The 23,784-nt window shown below is 34.9% G+C and overlaps 2 protein-coding genes across 2 annotated transcripts in view; both read left to right on the forward strand.

Moving 5' to 3' along the window:
* The window catches only part of LOC117109905 (choline O-acetyltransferase-like), a 67,925-nt gene that overhangs the window by 23,570 nt on the left and 20,571 nt on the right, over positions 1-23,784 (forward strand). Inside the window, exon 2 of the mRNA XM_033252372.1 lies at positions 11,432-11,538. Coding sequence (XP_033108263.1) covers positions 11,476-11,538 — 63 coding nt within the window. The 5' untranslated portion in view covers positions 11,432-11,475. The remainder of the gene's footprint in view (positions 1-11,431; positions 11,539-23,784) is intronic.
* Positions 1,832-3,412, forward strand: LOC117109874 (probable vesicular acetylcholine transporter-B). Its single transcript, XM_033252322.1, has one exon. It carries the CDS (start codon positions 1,832-1,834, stop codon positions 3,410-3,412), a length of 1,581 nt encoding a protein of 526 aa, XP_033108213.1.

Genomic DNA, 23,784 nt, shown 5'->3' on the forward strand with positions numbered 1-23,784 from the left:
TCATAGGTCTTTATACCATTGTTGGCTAAATCTTCTAGAGAAATGACTGAAAAGGAATACACATAAATCATATTGCAATAATTCGATAGATCTAAGTCTATGATCGTATAATTCGGTCCTTTCGCCGAGTGAATTATGAACGAAATGTGAGGTAATCTACTGGGCGAGAATTAATCTTTGAAGATGAAAGACTGGCATCAAACGATTCAAGGAGATCATGCAGTATTAAGTAAAGGTAACTTAAGGTGGAGAATAACTGTCATTAGGCGCATCAACGCTGCTTATCATTCAGAATCCACGGCTAAAGATCTTAAAAGACTTCTGTCGTTCGAGAGCAAATTGAAATTTCATCAATGTGTACTTTGCAGACTGTGACCTCCTTGTCTGTTAAATATCATATTCATTAATCATGTCCTGATTTAGGCCTATAAATGCTTTGTTTACAAATACATACATCTACTTTTGAAAGTTTTAAATTACTCAAGACAGACTTTTAATTCGAACTGCTTTTTGAAGTTTCAGTAATACAAAGTTGGCCGCTGTAAACATTAAAAACGACTGATTGATGATGCATCGTAGACTAAGGACGCCATTTTATCACCATTTAAAAGGGTTGTGTAGTTGACTTAAGTTGTTGCCATGTTCAACCAATTGTATTAGGTGGAAGAGTAGGTCGTATGAAAAAAAAATGTTATGTTATGAATATTATGACTTTTAACTTACGTCATAATTGCTGAATGTTATTTCCGAATGCTGTAAAATTATGGATAGTTATGACGTCATCAGTGAATCTAAAGAATCATACTTGGCTACAGCTGCTGCTTATGTTTTTAAAGAAAAGCTTTGTTGATGGTTCAGAGTATCCGTTTAATATTTAAAGTGATTTGGTAGTTATATGTTTGCCTTAATGATAGATCGACCTCGCTTCAGTCCTTATATCGACACTGATATGCATACATCAGTATCACTGCAATCGCTTAAGCTAATACAAGTATATTCAGCATGTTAAGGCGTATCAAGGTAAAAACAAAAATATGACTATGCATAGTTCATAAATAGTAGGGCCTGGGGTCTAATGCGTGTTTGGTTGGCCTCAGGGCTATAATTAGGGAGAGCAGAATAGTGCATGAACAAAGTGTACAGTACTACAATAATCCATAAATATCCCTTTGACCCTCATGGTTTACCTTCTCCAGCTACTCTCCTGGTGAAATTCCTGAAATCCGCACCGCTTTCGGAAGGGACGTTTTAAAACACTGGTACCATGTCCAACGTGGTTATTTGCCCGAGAGGCCTACACTATTTGGAAAGAGCAATAAATGGGCCGTTCCTCTAAGCCTTATACCTTAGACGTTGTTGCTAAGGTACCACAAAGCGGCTGCGTATACATACGTAAACACGTACGCTTCTGGGACAACATGTGTGTTTGTGAGACAATTCCGTATTTCTGTTGTGATTGGTCAGTAGTTAAGTTTGATTGAAACTTCTGAAAGGTCAATTGTCTCCCCGTGTACTGACAACCAATAAGTGCCGCGTCACAAGAGCCCAACTATTCTTTATTACTCAACTTACTGACTTAGTTTTAACTTTATTTTTGCCTTTATTTATCACGTGATTTGATTTTATAATCATATTGTATTGGATATTTCACGTCTGAAAACTAAATCTATGAATTTCTAATTTTTAAATTAGTAATTAACATTTGTAATTAAATTCATAGATTTCTAATGAAAGCATCTAAAATTAGCAAAATTTAGTAATTTTCATTTTTGTTATTGTTTCAGGGGTGAAATATCCAACAGAATATTCGACCCAATTTGTTAAGAACAAGATGGAATCTATACACGAAGTAGGTTCAGGTATTCGAGACCGTTTGGCAGCGTTCATAGAAAGACTTCGTGAACAAGAAACTCAGCGAAGGCTCATTCTAGCTATCGTATGTATAGCTCTTCTTTTGGACAGTATGCTTTACGTTGTTATTGTTCCGATTATTCCCGACTATCTACGTAGTGAATGGGACGGCAAGGGAAATGATGAATCGGGCGAAACGTCCAATGGTACCTCCGACGATAATAGCGGTGCAAAAATTGGATTCCTATTTGCATCAAAAGCAATAATTCAATTAATTGTTAACCCATTTGCTGGAACTCTCATCGACAGAGTCGGATACGATATTCCTATGATAATAGGTCTGCTTGTTATGTTTCTTGCAACATTGGTTTATGCATTTGGAAAAACATACGGTATATTGTTTTTTGCTCGAAGCCTCCAAGGAATTGGCTCAGCCTTCGCGTATTCATCTGGGCTAGCTATGATCGCGGACAGATATCAAAAAGAGGAAGAGCGTAGTAAAGCAATGGGAATCGCTCTAGCTTTTATGTCATTTGGATACCTTGTTGCCCCGCCGTTTGGGGGTATATTCTATGAATTTACAGGCAAAAAAGCACCTTTCATTATTCTGGCGTTTGTTGCTCTCTTCAACGCTACACTGTTGTTAACTATCACAAACCCTTCTGCTACGAACCGTCACTGGACTAAGGAAAAAGGAACACCGATATACAAGCTAATTCTAGATCCATATATCCTTGTAGCCGCGGGGGCACTTTCAATGAGCTATGTCCCACTGGCTTCTTTGGAACCCACTATAGCCCTCTGGATGGAAGATACAATGCATGCATCAAGTTGGCAAAGCGGAATAATATGGTTGCCTGCATTTATACCTCACGTAATTGGCGTTGTGATCATTGTCAAGTTAACCCAGTCGAGACCAGAGTACCAATGGTTATACGCTGCCATGGGCCTGGTTGTTATCGGCATATTTATTGTGATTGTACCCTTCTGTAAGACTGTTGGAGTTCTCATCATACCCCTATGCGGCATATGCTTTGGGATAGCGTTAGTCGATACCGCAGTACTACCTACGCTCGCGTTCCTCGTCGACGTACGCCACGTATCAGTTTACGGTAGCGTTTACGCTTTGGCTGATATTTCCTACTGCATTGCCTATTTCCTAGGACCTATTTTAGCTGGACAGATTGCAGCTGGAGCAGGGTTTCTCACTATGAATATATGCTTAGCTTTGGCTAGTTTCCTTTATGCGCCAGTTTTATTTACCCTCCGTAAGGTCCATTACATGGAGCCGGCAAACCAGGAGGTAACGGTACTACTTAATGAAGACCCGCTAGGAAACCAATACCGAGCAACTGATTCAGACTTTAGTACTAACATCAAAATTCAATCGCAAGGGGCTTCACTTGCCTCGCAGCCAAATGGCTACCCTCCAAATAAACAGAATGGAAACACCACTTTTGATGGGAATGTACAGCAAGCGCCACCAACGCATATAGAAAATGAAAATTTTCACCATAGACGTATTTCAAGAAGTGGAGAAAATGGATCTGATCAAGAATAGTTAATTAGATCATCACTTTATCAAGCTATAAAAGAAAAATAAATGTTAATAAAGATATAATCAAATGAAAGAAAGTTTATTATTAAGGTCTAAGGAAGTAAGTTTAGGGTGTTGCTCTAAACAAATTGAAAAAAGAATATTGTTAAATAGCTCATTGATTTTATTCCACAAAATCAATAAAAGCGACGTGACAAACAGAAACACAGCAAACTGAGTGATCATTACTCAAATTTAAGGTAATAATGTAATTGTTTAAATATCCAGGTGTTGATTTAATGTTTTATAGATTTTAATTAGGATTCTGATATCAAATGTCAGCAGAGGTAGATCAGAAGTAAGCGTGAGAACTTCCCATAGGTCTTGTAACAGTCGCAACTCCATGAACCTGCATTCGTAAATGTGTATTTTTGTAATTAGTTTCTAAAAAATATTTCAGTTGTTATTGATGAGACAAACCCCGTCCAAAATCATTTAATTTTAATGAGCACTGATCAAAAGTTTTCTTATATTTATTAAGATTTTTAATTTGTTTTTCATATCTTAAAATATTAATTTCGTTACGAAAACATGGCAAAACTTTAGCCTAGGAAGCCTATTTCGTAACGTACGATTTTTTGATGCGGCTAGTTATTTTTGATACTGTTTTCACAAAGTGTAAACTTACTATTAAAACAATTATCAGTATAATGGAGTTCCGTAGGCTTGGTTCACATTAGAAGGATGTAGACAAGACGCACTGACGTAAGGCATTTGCGTTAACGCGTCTAGATTTCCTAAATGTGAACTAAGTTTTATTATAGTAACATTGCCTTTTAGGCACGCGTCTAAATTGCTCTACTGTAAACCGAGCCTTAACAACGAAATTACTATTTGTACGCGTATCAAGCGTTGTGCGCACAGCGTGCGCTGTTTCCTGTACTTACTGACGCGTACGCGCATCCGCTTTAAGTACGCACATCCGCTTTAAGTACGCGCAAAGTAAAACTTCGTTCCCACTAGAGCAATCATCAACACGTTTAAATTGCTCTAGTACGTTCGAAAACCTCTCCCACACATTTAATCCTAGAGTGCCCATTTAGTAGTGTTATTTTTTATTCCAAATGTTGGCATCATTTTAACAGCTGAACGCGGGAGATAGAATGACGAATGATCGCACATGATATGAAATGTCTTTTAAGAGATATTTGAGTCAAGAGTGGATATCTCCATGACAACTTAATTCCATTCAGAAACAACTTTTTCCATCACACTCAGCGCTACACTTACCACAGTGCTGTAATTGCAGCAATCTTTATTAATGTGATTTAAAGACAAACTTGTCTTATCAAGTGTGTGTAGAATTACATTTGTGAAATAATCGTAGGATAGAATGTGACATAACGATCATTGCCCTTATCCAAACTGATTTCTGCTGCTAATAATAAATGTACAAAAATACAAGGTGCAATAATAGTGATTTGTATGATGTACACTTATTAGTCAAGGTGTTGTTAGATGTTCGATTTTGTATCTCGAGAGAGTTTATTTGAAGCCTTTATTTGCTGTAGCTTTGTCTCTAGGCTAGGCACTTTAGCTGGTTTTTTTTTTGTTATGTCGCTGCGCCAAGGCGTTAATGTCTAAGCCCTATGGGATCTTAATGTCAATTTGCTATATGCATTTATATAACGTGATACCTAATTCACTTAAAGCTATTAAGGAACCCATACAACACAAACAGCGCGTAAGACTATGCAAGGGATAAATTTAATGCCCACTTATACGCAGAAAATACAACGTTACATTAACATATGTATCCATCAGAGGTTCTCACTAAAAAATCTGACGTATTCTTAATGAGACAATTAGCTTTGAAATTGGCAACGCATGCAATGAGAATGGACCACTGAATGAATTTTTCTAAAATGTTAGGTTCCCTACGACGTAAACTGTATTCACGCATCTTTCAGTAAATTCTAGCTCTGGGCATTACTCATAATATTATTTTAATTTAGCACGAAGACTTAAATCTGGGATATAAAAAGGTGTGAAATAAATAGCCTATTCGCCAAATTTGATTTAACCTTGTAAATATTTTCCCACAGATGTCAATAGCCTTACATGCCTATATATATATATGTTTAGTATGAAGACTTAAATCTGGGATATATAAAAAAAGGTGTGAAATAAGTACTGTTGCATATTCGCAAAATTTGATTTAACCATGGAAGTTATTTCCCTGCATGCAATAGCCTTATAGGCCTATGAGTACATAAGATCACCTGTGGATTACACAGCCTTACGTCATCAGTGGTCTTCAAACCAGCTTAGTTACAAGCGCGGCAACTCCCACTTCACGCCCACATTTATGGAGCTTTCAAACGGATTTAAATTTTGGTATTTGAAAATTAATAAAATACAAGAAAGAAAGAGAAAAAGAAAGAGAGAAACACACAAAAACAAACATACCATTAAGTTAATTTTTATTGGACCTATATTATTATAGGACTATATTTTATTACATGTTCATGTGTGCATGCACTATAAATAAAAGAGATCTGTGTGGCACCTTTCACGTAATGGTCCTTTATTATTTTGCAAACTAGTACAAGTACACATTATATTTAGACCAAATTAAAAATGTAGACCTATAGCTTTTTAATGAGACGCACTATTGTTTGGGTTTCTTGTACCAAACGTTTCTCTATATTATGTGACGATATGAATACAGTATTTTGAAAGAATTCAAATCAATTTAAGTCAGTTCAGAGTCAATAACATTCCTATTGAGATAAGCAATAATATTTTATTCTTAGCGTCCAGTCAACTTCAGTAAGTACAACACAAATTATATTTTTTGTTTGATTTTAAGAGCGTTCATAATATAATTGTTCAACACCATAATTATTGATAGGCCGACGTTACGTATGTATTTCGGTAACTTGAAGCCCCTTCAGGCGGTAACCAGGAACCTAAAGCCGCCAATTACAAGGCCTAATATATCGAAAGAATGTTTTGTTGTCTTAGTTACGATACCGGTAACTGATATAGGTATGTATCAAACTGTGAATGTATAATTTAAGTACAATTAGTAATAAGTATTATTAATAATAATAATTAATATTAGTTTATTATTATTGTATTATTATTTTTTATTATTTGTATTAGTACTATCGTTATTTCTGTATAAATATTATTGTTTTATATTCTGTATATGAAAGGGCAGATTGAAATGAAGGTTCTTTTTTGAAAGAAAAATCCAATTATATTGATGTTTTTTAATTCTCTGGGAGAAAGTTAAACTAGATTTGTTGTTTAAACATGAATTAATAAAACGATAAAACTTCCATTGGGATATTTGCTCAAATTCACATCGTTACCGTTATCCTTTTAGAATCCCCCATTCGGGATTTCAGGGAATGAATCACTCCATCCAATGACAGGTATTGTGTTAACAAATGGAACAAATGCACAAGACTCAGACAGTAAAATATTTTTCCTGTACCGTTTATTATCATTATGGCTATTATGTTTGCATCAGAGTTAAGAGCTGGAACTTGTAAACACCTACAATATGTAGTGTACTCTGCGCTGACATGAGCAGCGATGCACACCCACAAGAAATTGAGAAACCCATAAGAAATACGCGGAAGTGGTCATACATTCTTGATTGACTTTCCGCTAAGACACGCCCCTTGGTCCCACAAAACGACAGCGTAAACCTACGTACACACGTTCATTTTGTGGGACCACACGTGTATTTGTAGGAATAGCGCAAACTGTTCTTATTGGCCAGTTGTTACGTTTGATTGACACTCCAGAAATGTCCCATAGTTTTCTTGTTAATCCAAATCGCTGCCCATGTCGGCAAATCAATGCTGAATGCGCATTTTACTTTTTCTATACTCTGATGTTTATGAAAATACACCCACTCTGTAGCATTAATTGACTTTTACTACGTCATTACTCTATGTAGCTTATTCATTTTTTTTTTTTGTAAATTTATTATTTCTTATGCGTCATGGACCATAAGAAAAGCTTAAATTTTAGCAGAGTATATTAAATAAATTATTTAGGTTGAAATTATTTTGTTGGAAATTGTCTAACTGTCGTATTTATCTATAGATTGAAAGTGATTATAAAATAAATAAATGAATATTAGTTAATTGGATACGTCATCTATATGATTTTTATTTCTTGTAATAATTTCAGATTAAGGAATGAAAGGTGGTCAAAACATAATCATTAATCCACGGGCTGTACATAAGACAGACATTTTCGCCGCTAAGCTCCTTCCTTTGGCCAATGTCACTAAGGTCCCCTGAAACGTATTCCTGGCCCTTTTTTGATTGACAGCTGTTAAGCTTGACACTTGGGAAGTTTCAGCCTAAAGAGCAGCTTAGCTCAGTGTGTGCGCTGAACCTTGGAGATCTCTGGGTCCCCGGTTCAATTCCCATCGCTGCTCTCCTTGTGTTTTAGCCGAAGGGCTGAAATGCAAGTTACGATAGTCACCGTCTTTCGAATGAGACATATGCCGTTGGTCCCGTGTGCATTATGGCCCATGTGCACGTTAGAGAACACAGTACACTCTTAAAAATAGTAAGGTGATTGTCTCTCAGTGTACTGTTCAATCGCCACCAGAAGGACCCCACACTGGAATTTAGTCTTCTTCAGACTTCCTTGTGTTATCCTTTGTGTTTTCACCGAATAAACTATCCATCCATCTAAACGTCACTATCCCAGTCTTCCACTATAATTTTTTATACGCAATATCTTTGCTACCCTGTACTATTCTTAACATGACCTCGCAGGCACGGTTTATAATTCATGTATTAATTTTTTTAAACGTTTACAGAGTAAAGTGTAGATGCACTGTGATTCACAGAACCGCCAGCTTTCTTCCTATGAACTAACATTTCTGCCTCTGCAGCAGTGGGAATTGAATACAAGAGTAGGCTACACATCATAATTTGCGGCTACATGTATTAATAACTAATGTCTTTAGTTATTGGGCTGCTGAATACAAACATAGTATTATGATAGGTTTTGAACTGTTTAATTAGGCGTGCGTTAATCTGGCGTAACACTATACCATGTACGCTACTTTATCGGTTTTGTCGAACCTAACGAACCAGATTTTATTTTCCGATAACGCGTCTTGTTACCAGGCTGACAAATGCGTCATAAACTTCAGAGCGTTTAAATCTGACGCAACAGTAACTACAGTATTCTTATTTCTGGAACACTCATTATGCCAGGGACATATTGCGTTTAGTCGACGCGTCAACACCATCGACCAACCAATCCTTGCTCTCTATGGACGCTTGATGACGCGTTTGGAGATTGTCAGTGACAGAATGAGTGGATCGTCATTAAAAATTGCGTTCCCAATAAAGTCGCGTCGGCCGGGTCGGCGCAGTGTGTGCCCTCCGGCTTAACTAATTAATCAGTTTTGTTTTCAAAGTTCTCAACACATAAATATTTGTTTAGAAAAACGAAGAATCGCAGTGCAAGTGGTAGTACTCAGATAATAAGTGTAATGTTTGCATAACAATATAAACCAAAGGGTTTATCTTATGATAAGAGATCATCCAATAATAGTTTTCATAAGCTTAATCAATTCTGTAAAGTGGTACACTCAACTCAAACGATCGGCTAAATTAATCCATTTCCATAAATACGGAGTGTTACATCAAACCATATACTGTAATGAACAATTTTCAATAACATAAAACCAAATCTTGTTTAAGGATTAAAAATAATGTACTAAAACATACATACATGCAAACATTTATTTATATTAAAGAATAATATTTAAAGAAAGTATAGAATAAAGAATATATATATATATATATATATATATATATATATTCTCTTATTTATATTATTTTTTCTATTTATTTACTTACTTCATGATACTAATCGACTGGATATTGTCACTCTATTTTTTTTATATACAATATATTATGTATATAAATATATAGTCCTGTATTTGTAATTCATACTATATGGCCTACATAATATATATATATATATATATATATATATATATATATATACATATATACATATATATATATATATACATATATATATATCCGTATAAATATAATATGCAATATACAGTAAACAAATTTATATCTGAAAATAATAATAACCATACTCAAGTACAGAAACATGTGATGTTATAACCGCATATCCCTTTAACTAAAGTTTGTTTTTCTGTATGGAAATAGTGCTTTGGCAGGATTCGAACTGCAACCTGTTGCTATCAAGGCGAGTGCCATACTGCTTCATCTATTTATTTATCTTGTATTTTGAATGGACCTACAAATCTCTTGCGGTACATCAATGATGTGCGTTTCCTAATTCATAAGCACGTGACTTCAGGTCAATTCAGCCGGAAGTATCTCTTGATACTGAAGTGTTATTTGGATGTTTGAAGTGGTCCTGTGGCCTAGTAATAATAATCTCTCTGTCTCAATAATTTGATGCGTTGTTCCTCAGTTATTAAAGTTACACAATCAATGAGTTATTCAGCGATAGTCTTAAAACCCAATTTACATGTTTACTGAGGACTCCAAAGGGAAAGTATTTTTAATTGGGTTTTAATCAACAAAGCGGAACGTTTAATTGTCTAACATTGCTAAGTACACAAATCATTAAAACTCGCATTCATTAAGAAAACAATTAAAAGTTAATTAGAAAGATTCCACATTCAAATTTGCGTACAACCATTGTTTAAAACTATCAAAGTTATTGATAGGCGTTTAGGCCTATATCATGATCTGTATAAAATCAATGCAAACCTGGTGTGGAATTTTATGAAATGTGATAGGGTGGGCCTCTACTAATCCTGACTTTATAATAGCTAAGATCCCACTAACTTGTGTATCACGTGTGTATACACGTGGGTGTACACGTGTGTATACACGTGCGTATCACGTGCGTATACACGCGCGTTTGTGAGACAAGCTCGTATTCCTGGCGCTGTTCTGATTGTTGTTATTCTTGATTGACACTCCAGTAATACGGTAACCATTTAATAAAATTTGGAATTGTGAAAGTACCATCTCAGACAGTAAACTCTCTCTTCCTGACAATTAGCAAGATTTTAAAAAAAAATGTTAGATAACTAGATTCATCATATCAGCAACAGATATTTATATAGCAAATTGATATTTTTTAAAGCAGATTAATTTTCTAACGCAATCAAATGCCATTTTTTTATCGGCTTACTTCTGCGTTGAACAATATTGGTGCATCATGTATTCTTGAATAGAGGAGGCTATAGCACTACAGTACGTTAGTTTACTGTGTGTCGACTTGTAAAGAATATCTTCGTATACTATGTTATGATATAACTTTAGGTATATCCTCACTTGATATTGGATGCCATTTTCTTGGTTATGATGGCAATTGCGTTTGGCAGTAATGTTATCAAGTGTTACTTTAAGGTTGTATCGATTAGTCTCCGACCGACGTACATTAATCTCTTTTACGACTCAGCGGTAGTGGAGCGCTTTTTTCAAGGGAGTGCTCGAAATGATTCCGACGATCGAACATCCCTTAAGTGCTCGACTTTCTAACATTATCTAGCAGACACATTTATAACGATAACGTTCATGCAACGCAAACTAGATGAAAATTGTCCGGTGATTCATAGTGTTGATATACCCGATCATCACTACTCTAAAGTCAGAAATCGCAAAATGAAGCAAGCTTGTAAAATAAAATATTGTACTGTCATGGTGCACGATATATGGTCATTACGTTTTATATAGTGATCAAATTAGTTATTAATATCTCAACATTATACATGCTAAACATTAAAAAGGATAAAAACATTTTCGTTAGCAAAATCCAACACAAACTTTTATGGCCTATCTGTTACAGTTTAGCATTCATCGAAAGGTTCCGGGTTCGAGACTTGGGGGTTTACTTATATACTGTACTTATGTCACGTTTCATGCACGGTATTATTATCATCGCCCGAATTATATTTCACTGATCAGATTAATATTCTTTTCTTTATTCGTCTAGCTCTTGGTTGCGGTTGCGTTGTCTGTAGCTACGACGCCATTGGCATGAACTCGTTGTGGAGTCTGTCTTTATACAACACGCAAGGAACCTTCGAATCTATACAGCAGGTTCGCTTCATTTCTCTATAACAATATTAATTTCTAACTTCATTATTCAACCTTGTGAGAGATTTAGGAAAGGGGTCCCTGGTTCCCCTCCCTGAAAACTGCCCCAAATTTAATTGTGCCTATTTGGGCCAGTAGATATGTGTGCTGAAAATGAACAACAAACGATATATTGAAATCAAAATAGAATAGAAAAGCATGAATCAAGAACAGTGCTAATGAGCAATAACCTCTGAAAATGTAAGGAAATTAAAAAAAAAAAAAAAAGAAATCCCAAAACCAAATGACCAAACTAAAATAGATTTAACAAACCAACGTCGTAAAATCCAAAATCTGGACAAACAGCTTGAATTAATTCGGCTGTTTTTTTTTTATATTTTAAAAAAATATTCTTTTAAATTTATTTTCTTTTTATTTCTACCGTTAAATTCTGAATCTGTCACTGATGTGTTGATTCGCTTTACATTTGTTTGGTTTAGTAAAATATAATATGTATTTTTTGAGAGAAAAAAAAAGTAGTTTCCATTAGAATCCAAAGCCAATATGCACAGAATCTGGTTGCTTGCTTCGAATGTTTGGATTTTTCAGTTGGGGAATCCGGGATTTTTCTTCGAAGTACCGAAAGGCATTACGCTTTTAATATATTTAGTTAATACTTAAATATCTATCACAATAAATGGCACTTATGCCTATGTATATTCAGGTAGGCCTATAAGCTTTTAGCTTATTTGTTGATTTAAATAAAAAGGTGGGGGCGGGGTTATTTCTATTTAATTGCTTTAAGTTAATCGTATGCATCCGGATGGTCACAGCAATAATATGTGATCATGACAGATATTGGAGAAGTAATGGTAGGGTGGGCTTATACCGAATATCGCATAACTCATTACCGTCATCAAAGCATTGCATTGGAAACTCTGAAATAGAAGTGTATAGGCTTGTATGGGCTTATACTCAAGAAACATCGGTACAGTACATGATTATCGTATATGCCATGATATTAATACATGTGCCTGTTTACTTAGTATGTGACACGCGGTCTCTTTCATGTGTTATGATTGCAGGTTTGATATGCTTTACCTTTATAAAAAAAATGGAATTTAATATGAAGCTCTTCGAACCAAATCGCAAAGTATCCGGTAATAAAATTATTGATAGGATCGTTCTAGAATACCCTAGATGTTCCGCGCAAGGGTACAGTAACTGCTAAAATTATCAAGATCTCTGTCTGTAAAATTTCAAACTATAATTTGAATATTTCCTAATCTTGATAAAGAAATATAGAAGAGCAATAATACGATGGTTGTATACAAACATAACTCATTAATTGCTATTATCAACACTTTTTTTTTTAGAATCGCGCACCTGCAAGAGAATTGTAGGCCAATATCATGCATGGTAGGTCTGTATAATGCAACATAACAATATCGATTGATAATTACCGGAAGACGTGTAGTAAATTAGGCTTTCACTATCACATTCTTTATCATCATTATACCAGCCTATAATATTTGTTTCCATTTTTTTCACATTTATTTTTAAATTGAAAACGCATGTGTGCGTGTAAATATATCCGGAACACATTAATTAGAATATCTAAACAAAGATTTTATTAAATTAATAAAGTTGCTACGCATTTGTTATTTGACATTTTGACTGATTCGGTAATTTCTAATAGTGGTTTACAGGTGTGATTAATCAGCTTCAATGGGCGGTAGTTCTTTTAACAACAAGGCTAACATCTCGGTGATGCATTAACACAGAACCTTCTGCATTTCCACGCGACAGGCAAGATAATAAATAATGTCCGATGCCTTCATTGAGCTCTATTAGCACCTGGATGCTCCACCTGAATAGCCACTGAGGACATCTTTAAAGCTAAAACACAACGTTATTATAGTCATCAACACGAGTTGTAAAATCTCGACATACCCCATTACGTGCGGAGTGATAATATTCGTGTTTTTTTTTTCTCAGAATAAAATCTGGCATGATCAATTACGTTATATGAAAGAAAATAACATCTTAAAAATCAACCTGGAATACAAAATTACAATAAAATTGAAGAATAAACACCACAAGCAAATAAAAATATACAAATGCATAATTTTATTTGAACTTTGCGAAGTTACAATACTATGAAACAACAGCTCATACGCGTGCGGTTGTCTATGTTCACAGTAAGTTGTAAAATCTAAAAACTAACCAGATATTGAGGTATACTGCACACCAATAAGAAATCATGACAGTGCTAACATAATATTTCACCCGTGGGAGTTGATATAATACACAAAGACGGAATTATATAAATACTGCTCCTCATGAGACAGGTAGTAAAAATGTGATGCCTATGATTTTGGCCGAGCGACCGACATCTACATCTACTACTGTTTACAAGAAAGATATGAATTTAGAAATAAGGCATACAATTTGAAGATACGGTAACAGAGATTGATTTATAAGTCATTTACATAATGTTAATATGTTGTATTTTTATCCGACTTGTATGTGATTTTATAGGCCTATGACTGGTTGTAAGGTTCATACTAATGTAACATTAGAGTTATGATTATAATATTTGTATTCTTGACCTGAATGATCTCTTCAAGTAACCACCCTGAGTGACACGCCTTTGCATCTCTAGTACTAATTTGTATAACACAGTAGACTATGTGTATGTATATAGTATAGTATATACAAAGTTTTTAGTGCTACGCAGCAAACTTGATTTAAATATAATTTAGGCCTACTATAATTTTCCCAGCTGCAACCTTCAAGCTTTTCTATCTTAACCGCAGCTCCACTGTGTGTGAGCGTTTCAGTGAGTTGTACGAGAGAAAGTGCCTGGGGGTTAGATATTCGCCTATATCCAATAGGTCTCCGTGGTCTAATGGGTATGATACTGATAGTGAAAGGATACCGGTTCGAATCCTGTCTGACGACCCCCTTTTTATTCAATTAACTTTTCGTTGATGAGCTATGCTTAATACACATGTTCCTATTCGAGCAGTGTTTTCATTTATCTTATAGTATGTATACACACACACACACACACACCTGTCTCTTATACACATCTAGATGTGTATAAGAGACAGGATCCTATGTGCATATATATACACCCGCCTGTATTTTTTTTTCTGTACGATATGATTAAATTGATTTATTGAAATACAACCGCATGCACAGATATAATTTGGTGTAGGAATGAGCTCCAGCGAGTACGTGATTTCATTGTCAGACGAATAACAGTGAGTTTGAAACAAATACTTAGGACCCCGACTTATATTCTATATATATATAGGGCGCTGTAGGTTATAATATTAAACTGACACTATTATAAAGGTTATATACATTTTAGATTTATCGTTCAGATGTAATTTATAGCAAAATTTATTCAATTATATGTATATATATACATATATATGTATAAATCCATATATCTGTTACATATACTATATATAAACCTATATATATAGATATACACACATCTATGTAGGACTATATATAGTATATGTGACAGATATATAGTTATATATATGTATATATTTGTATACGTACATATATATATATATGTATATATATAAATATATATAATATACCGTAATAAGTTATGCTGTGTAGTACTGTGAACACAATATATAATACATTTATCTATTTGTTTATATATATATATATATATAGGCCTATATATGTATGTATGTACTGATATATTAACAAGTTTCAAGGTATGCATTACCTAATTATCTTAATCAATACAAAAATACACCTCGTTATTGCAATAGTATCGGCTTGTTTGCATTGTTAATCCAGCAAATGAGCGGAGCTATACGAGAACAATATCTATAGACAAACACTAACGATTATACAAAGACGGATCACGCGTGCGCGTGTGCATGATGTTTCGTCAAATCGAATCGAAGCAAAATACCAATAAATCAATCGTTGTGCTAGCTTAATTAACCAAGGGGGTCGATATGGTCCGGAAATAAACAAAAGATCTTTGCAAGACAAATTACAGCAGTTGACTGCTTGAACGAGGAGATTTACCGGAATTGGACAACACGCGCCAATGTTGTGACGTAAAAAAACCCGCTGTAACGCGTCAACCGATGTCGACAGAGTAGTAAGTTTATGGCCTTGTTTTAAGTTGCAACTTATGATGCGACTAGCGACTCAAACTTTGTATATTTCTCAGGAAAATGGGTCGCTTATTTAAATTTTAGTCACATTAGCCGATCAATATCATTCATCATAGTGTGTCACATTCAAGCCAATTTCTTTGAGTCCATTGTGTCTAGAATAGTGAAAGGTTTTGTATGAAATTTACAATTCAACTTAGATTTATTCAGGTAAGTAATGACGTCCATTAGAAACAAGAAAACGTACAAAAAACGGGATCTAAAATGCTTGTTCCAGGACTAATACATGACACTGGCAATAATACACATTGTTACCATTCTAGTGTCAATACATAGGCCTATATTGCAATATCGTAACGATATCATTTTTGTATAAAAAATGAATTAAGACAATGATGGTGATAGTAATACAGCGACGATATTAACGATGATGATACAGATATTAATTGATTGTCAAAACGACCACAGAAAATGATGATAGTGAATTGTATGATGGGAAACCACCCACCAATAATCAAGATTATAGTTAGATTTGGGGGGGGGGGAAGGGGGTCCGTTTTATGCTTAACTCAATATACTGTTATTAAACTCTGTATAGTAAAGTACGGTACAGTATTGTATAGAATGACAGTAACAGGATAAAAATATAACATTTCATAAGAAAAGGCTGATTTCCAAAATAATACACCCCATTCACTATGATGAATGTCATAGAAACTGCATTGTGATAATGCTGTTTTAAGATAGTCAAAGTTGGTTAACGAACAATTTAGGCATAGGACTAAAGCTGGGCACTCACTGCGTCGTACGACGGTCGTCGTACGACGCATGCATCTCTGCTCCATGAGCCGACGCCGTCTGCTGATTGTCGGTGGCAGTCTGAACGGATCGTCATTAAAAAGGATCCGTTGCGCTCGCGTTGCGTTGCGTTCTTCATAGAATCGCGTCGACCGGCGACCGTCGGGGGCAGTGAGTGTGGAGATTTCTCAACCGAAAGAGGGAGATTTCGCAACCTTACGAAAACGATAACGAATACGAATACGTCATTAACATTATCGTCATTCGTGCCTAAAACATTCTTGACAATATGCTGTATGAGCTGAATATGATTCTTGATTCATGCAAAAGGCATGAATCGTCTACGTTGTGACAGCTATGCTACTGTAGCGGAAGGGTTGTCCACAAATTTGATGACGTCACCTTATCCGTTATCGTTTTCTAAAGCTTGTGAAAACTTCCTATTATAACTTTATGTTCTCCCTTTTCGGTTACAACAACGCGATTGAAATTATCGTTTCACACGTGTCGTTGACTCTTGGTAGTTCGAGATGCTACCTTCGTGACGTTACAATGTTTCTAGTATATAAGGAAACTGGAATAATAAGTCGTTTGCTAAGACATTATGGAGTTTAGAATTCCAGAAGGATAAAGCGATGCAGCAGACGTGTGCAGTCTAATGAGAACTTGGGGTCCCTTAAGCCAACATCACCATAACAGTACATTACAGTACAGCTCAACGCAAGTTATTTGCAAAGTATTATAGAAAATTTTCATTGTAAAGCTGAAATTTCTATGGAACGCCTTGCGGGTCGAAATTTGATACATATACATTCAGTGATCGATGTTTTAACCGTTGTTCTATTTTTTTTCAATCTGAAAGTCCCCTAGTATAGATACGTTTAGCTTCGGGTATCATATTCCAAGTCAGACCGAAAAAAAGTGAAATTGAAACCAGCTCTTCTTGGCAAACTTGATTTCCATATAAAGTTTATCATATTAAATGTTAGATTGTTGTTTTAGGGACTCTAATCAGACATAACACTCTCTTTCGTTTGCTTCCGACTTCTAAGTGCACTAAAATTTCGTATACAAAATATAACACATCAAATGTCATTCAAGTAAAGGCCGGCTTAATTATTAATGCGTGGTAATATACCTTCATCCACATTTTGGATGTTTCTATTATTATTAATACGGACAGACATCATTTACTTCGTTCATGGTCTAAATAACAAATTCATATTAATATTATTTATAATTTTTTGAAATAATGTACGTCCTTGAACTTGAGATATGACAGTAATGATCAACAATCCGATAAATGGGATATTCTTTGATGTGTGATGGAAGCTAAATCATTCCATAATCGAAATTAGCAAGCCATCGGTAAAAAGAGTCTATTGTATTTGACAATGTACTTCTTTATTATGTTGTTGTTGATAGTGGTATTAATGGTGGGTATTGGTGTGTCATTTTTTAAAAATTAGGGACGTTTTGCTATACACTTTGCCAAATCGAAGCAACTTTAGTTGAGCCATGCCTACATTGTAGTACTGTACTGCTCCTCGAAGTACGCTGTACCTTATCGCTTTTGTCATCTGCATCCTCAGCTTTTTCAATGAACATTTCCTCTAAGCCCCGCCCCTTGATATAACGACAGTGTTAAATCATACGTGCACACGTGCGTTTGTGGGACGCGCGCGTATTCCTAACACTGTTCTGATTAGTCAGTTGTTAAGTTTGATTGACACTCCGGAAAGGTGTATTGCAAAGCTCAGTAATTCAATTCTATTTGCTGGGCTGTCTTGCTACGACAATAATAAATTGTTATTCGTTCGCTTTATTGTTTTGTCTACTTAAACTAATATATATATATATATATTTAGTCTTTTTCATTTGCCGGTTCGTTTTGTTACAAACATTTGCAATTGAACTTATTCTTAACGACATGATAAGTGAAAGTGAATATAGAGCAGTCACGAAGACGCTGTCTATTCTAAGTTGTGAGGAGTGGACAGTGAATGCCTGCAAGAGGAATCGGCTGTGATTTGTAAGAAGCAATAAATCGAGGGCTACATGCCAGTGCACACACATTACCAAACTCGTTATATCATAGATTTCTATTTGTTTTATCTGTTTTACAAAACATTTATTTTAAGTATGTCATCCTACGATTGGTTGTGAGGAAGTAGTGGGAGTCATTTAGACTCAATCTGCCTACAATTGCGATACAGTAATGGATTACATTACCATGTATTGATATTGGCTTAGGCCTATATCGATATTGTTAAAATTGATAAATACAAAATAGAATATCGTAAATACTGTGGAAAGAATTGTTCATATTATCATGATGGACTATCATACATATTTTACATTATCGATGAGTTTATCTCAACCGTTAGTAATGTACTGATATCAATAGGCCTATACAATTTTGAGTTGTTCATTCTGTAATGTTAGGCCTGTCATGTTATATCACTAAGAGTAGCGCTTCCCTTTAGGGAATTCGTCCAGGGAACTACATTTTACTTTGACATGTTACGGACAGAGGGGAGACCGAATTCATTGGAGTGAAGGGGTAGGGGGTGAGTTACAAGTGGACGAATTCACTCTTTCCTTTCTTTACTTTAATGTTAAATGGCGCCCCTCAATAACATTATTAACACTCTTGTCGTCAGAAAGATTAATAACTATTTCTGATTTCAATATAAATTATTCTCCATTGTATTATATTTTATTTCGCTGGTCCTGGAGGGCAAAAACAACTTGTTGTTTTTATGAGATATTTCTTGCATGATGCTCCATTTTAAAACGCCTGGGGCTTCTATCTTATCGAAGTATGTGTTTTTGATAGACACTATATCATATTTCACTTTTAGCACAAAAGTCAGCTTCAACTAGCGATTTATATAGCCAATAACTACACACTATAGCTCCAATGATATATGAATACCTTTCAAAATGACGAATTAGTTAATGATTTATGGACTTAATTTTGTCGTAAACGCGACTCGTCTCGTCCCAGCTAGTATAATTCATACTGGCTCACGCGTCTCATTACGCTAATAACATCCACAGCTACGAATCTAATTGGATAACACATTCTAAATGCATGTTATGAAATAAGTTTCTCTTGTTCAATATATTTTGAAATTATCAATTTTACCAACGAAACTTGACTGATTGAAGTATGTTTGTGCCTATGGCCAGAAAATATTGAAATTAATTTAATGCTGTAAAATCATTATTTCACTAAATCAGTTCGAACGAATTATGTGTTTGGTATGAAACTGTAGTGATATTAGAATGTTATATATAGGTTGCAGAAAGAACAGATAATAGAAATCGCTCTAGTTTTCTATAATACGCTCTGTAACAATCTTTGCGTATTATGAAGAAGACTCCTCTAATCATCTTTAACTGACTGATACAAACTAATAATCCGATGTTTATCCAGTATACTTTGATTGACGTATCTAACCGAAATACTTCATTATTTATATCTTTTTTCATTACGCTTCTCTTCGTGCCATCAATTTTCAAATCTGTTTATCGTGCTTCAAAGGAGTTCGGCGAATACACATAACCGCGTTAGATTTAAATCCACTAACAAAAAGTAAACAAATTTATGATTTTTTTTAGGGGTTGGGGGTCTGGAATCATATACTTGACGTCAGGTTCATGACCAAATCCTCAAATGAACTCTGTCTTGTCGTTCCGTTTGTTAAGACAACCTATTTCTATTTTATATTTATGTTTATATTACTAAAACTTAATCTTATAAGTTATACCATCATAAGAATGCTTCTCATTTAACGACAATATGTGTGACGTCACAAGTCCATAACAAAACCCTCAATTGAACAGCTCCTAATCGTTCCGTATGTTTAAAACAATGTCGTTGTTTCCATTAATATTTGTTGGTATTACAAAAACTCAGGTTTTTCATCAGTACGCTACTCACCTTGCGAGGTTTTGTGTACGACAAAACCCTTAATTGAACTTTCGCCATCCTTCCGTAAGACTATGTTTAAAGCAACATGTTTCTATTTTAAAACAAAATATTTTTTTTTGTTTATATGCATATACATTACAGGACAAAACTTGACGTCAAAGTAATTTGTGATGGGGTCAAGTGATTTTTCTTGTTACTAATATTAGATTGTTGCATAATAATTGTCGTTTAATTTAACGTCGTTAAACGGTTTGATGATGTTTTTATTAAACTATAATATCTAAAAATGTTTTGCGTCATAACTATAGCATGTGGGTGTATCGTCGGCATAAAACGGTACTCGCTCCAAATCTTTTGTTGTTTATTGATTTCGAATTTCTAAAATTTGTCTGTAGCGTTTAGAATAACAATTAAATATCCAGTCATCGTGGTTTGGCCTATTTCAATTTCTTACATAAACATAGTTAAAATTTATGAGTAAAATTGGATAGTATATTATCATGAGGTGAAAGATAGAACTTCCATTCAACGAGATGTAGAGAAACATTCATTATTTGCTATACATCATTCACTGTATAAAATCAGCTAAAGCTTAGCAGAACAAATGGACATGTATTTACATTAGAAATTCTGATTCCCAGATCTTCTCCGCTTAAGTCTCCTACTTTTTAAAGCGCATGCGTATTATACGCATGCGATTTTGACCAGGTTCTCACTTGCAAATCCCACCAGGCGTTACTCACACTCGTCCAAGTGTGAGCTCCAAACGTGAACAAGGCCTGATGGAAGTTAGCTAATTACATACGACCCGTTACGTCATATTTTACGACTTAAACCGTCTCTCATTACCTTACAATAATCGTCATCGTATTCTTCACTGCCATCATGCACATCATTATCAACAGCATCATTATAGTAATCATCACTATTATTATATTTAATTATCATCACCACCGTTATCATAATTGTTGTCATCATCGTCATCATTTATAAATCGAAATGTATAGTGTAAGAGGCGCATGTAAATAAGTTCTATGCATAGTACATTTCGATGTAAGCGAAGTCAAGTTGAATAATATTTATGTGACGTGAATGCTTACGTCATGATTAAAAAAAACCCTATTGCAGCACATCATCACATTAAAGTAATCGTCACTATTATATAAATCACTAATCACACTATTTTACCACCACCATCATCATAATCGTCATCATCATTGTCATCATCGTCATTATCATCATCGTCATCATCATCATCGTCATCATCGTCATCCTGATCTCCAACCTCATCATTTTCATCAACAAATACGCACAGACTATGTTCCATTAACATTATCGTCATCATAATTATTATCATTCTGTTTACGACCAACATCACCACCACCGCCGTAGCCTTTGCCATCACTATCACCTGTTAATGTAATGTCTTTACTTTCCTACGATTGTCATTGTCATTATCATTTCAATTAGAAATATGACTATCATAAAATTCCATGGCCTACAAATTGAGCTATACTAATTTCAGATTCTAATTATTAGCAATTGACATACGTTATGCAATTTGCATATTCATTACCCCAGCAATGTAATCACATAACTCATGTCAAATCAAGATATTTCAATTAATCACATTGCAAAATTGATTTACGTTAAAACCAATAGAATATTAACCTCCGAAATGACACGCTTTTATGTTTGAATCACATAATGTTTTTAAATTAAGCCAATATTAGGGCTGATTATTAAGTATGTATCGAGATCAGCATAACCAATTCATCGCTAATCGAGCCTATCAGCCGGTACGCGCTATATAAACGAAAATAAATTGTGAATGTAATTGTTCGCACAGCTCTCAGTCAAGAACGAAATATATCAATGGTTATCTAATAGAAATGTAACGGCACTCGTGATTGGTAGTAAATGTAGGTCTATGAACCTACAAAAAACATTCAAATTATATGCCTTAGCAGCATACTTTATATGACATATTTATATCACCGGCTTATTGCTGTGGCCAAGCGCGTATTAAGAGATTTCTCTCTACGCGACATGACGGCTAGCAACAGCTGGCGAGCAGCTCTGTCGTGCATCGCTTGATATCATGTATTTTCTTTCGTTGGCGAATGATACTATCAAAGTTCGTGCAATCGCTCTAAAAACTTCGCAGCTACTTGGTGGCGCTATTGTAATTTCATCTTCTCATCCACTGTGTTAATTACAACGGTGTAATATAACAATTAACACTACAATTTATATAATTCATCGTCATTTTATTTGAACCGTAGGCCTAATCATTCTTTTTACAAAAAAAACAAAACAAAAAAAAAAAACAAAACAAATTAGTCCACTATCAGACTTAACTCGGTACCATTTATGCTACCGATCATTAGGTTTGTAATTTCCTTTAGTTGGCTTACTGATGAGAACGTCTTGATACAGTAGTATGTTTCTATAACAAGACCAGTTCCTGCAAACCTCGATGTAGTGGTTAACAATCATATTGCTTTAATAACATGTTTAGGATCATGACGTGTTTAGCATTAACTGTGGTTATCTATTTGATATGATTTTAAATAGTTAAGTACATTTATTCCTAAGCGCGTCAGGAACCTAAACACGTTTAGCTTTTAAACGTGACGCTGAAAGCAGGACAACATTGTGTGGAGCTTTTTGTAAATTATCCACGCTGATTTTACAGTGTAGATGGATGGTTAATAAAGATATAAAGTCTGTCATTTAAGGAAGACAAAAATCTTTAAAAGTGTTAAGCCTATTACAGGAAGTCTATAAAACAATACCATTTGCTTAACCTATGACTTCTACATTTGTATCGTTTCTGGGGGCGAGTGGAGTGGCTGAGCCGTAAGACAGGGGCGCCGCTAGCTACAGCATTAACATCGGCGGTGGTTCAGTCGCTCCTCGCCCATGGTTCGGTTGGTAGAACCAAGTCTTCTCGAATAAGGACTTAAAATTGAGGTCCAGTGTATACATCTGGCTCGTGTGCACTTTAAAGAACCTATTGCATCTTTCGGAAGAGTAGGGAGTTACTACGATGCCATGGTTCATTTCAGCCACTGTCGTTGTGGAATGATGTGAACTTGTAGCTACCACGAAGCGCCTCTTTACGGCTGCTAGGTAGTCACAGACCACGCCCATACGCAATTCAGCACAATGACGCTGCAAGTTATGGGTTATTCTCCTACCTTTACCAACACCTTTAACTTTCAAGGCATATTACCTGGAGTCATGTTTGTGGTAGGTTTGTGGGTTATTAAAGTTATCAAATTATTATACAGATAGGGTCCATAAAATAGGTCAATAATTATAATTCATATTGATTTAATAATTTGAATGCAATTTTGAGTAGTTCGT

Source organism: Anneissia japonica, unplaced genomic scaffold, assembly GCF_011630105.1.
Source record: "Anneissia japonica isolate Jap-2015-1 unplaced genomic scaffold, ASM1163010v1 scaffold585_len4108843_cov191, whole genome shotgun sequence".
Lineage (NCBI taxonomy): Eukaryota > Metazoa > Echinodermata > Crinoidea > Comatulida > Comatulidae > Anneissia > Anneissia japonica.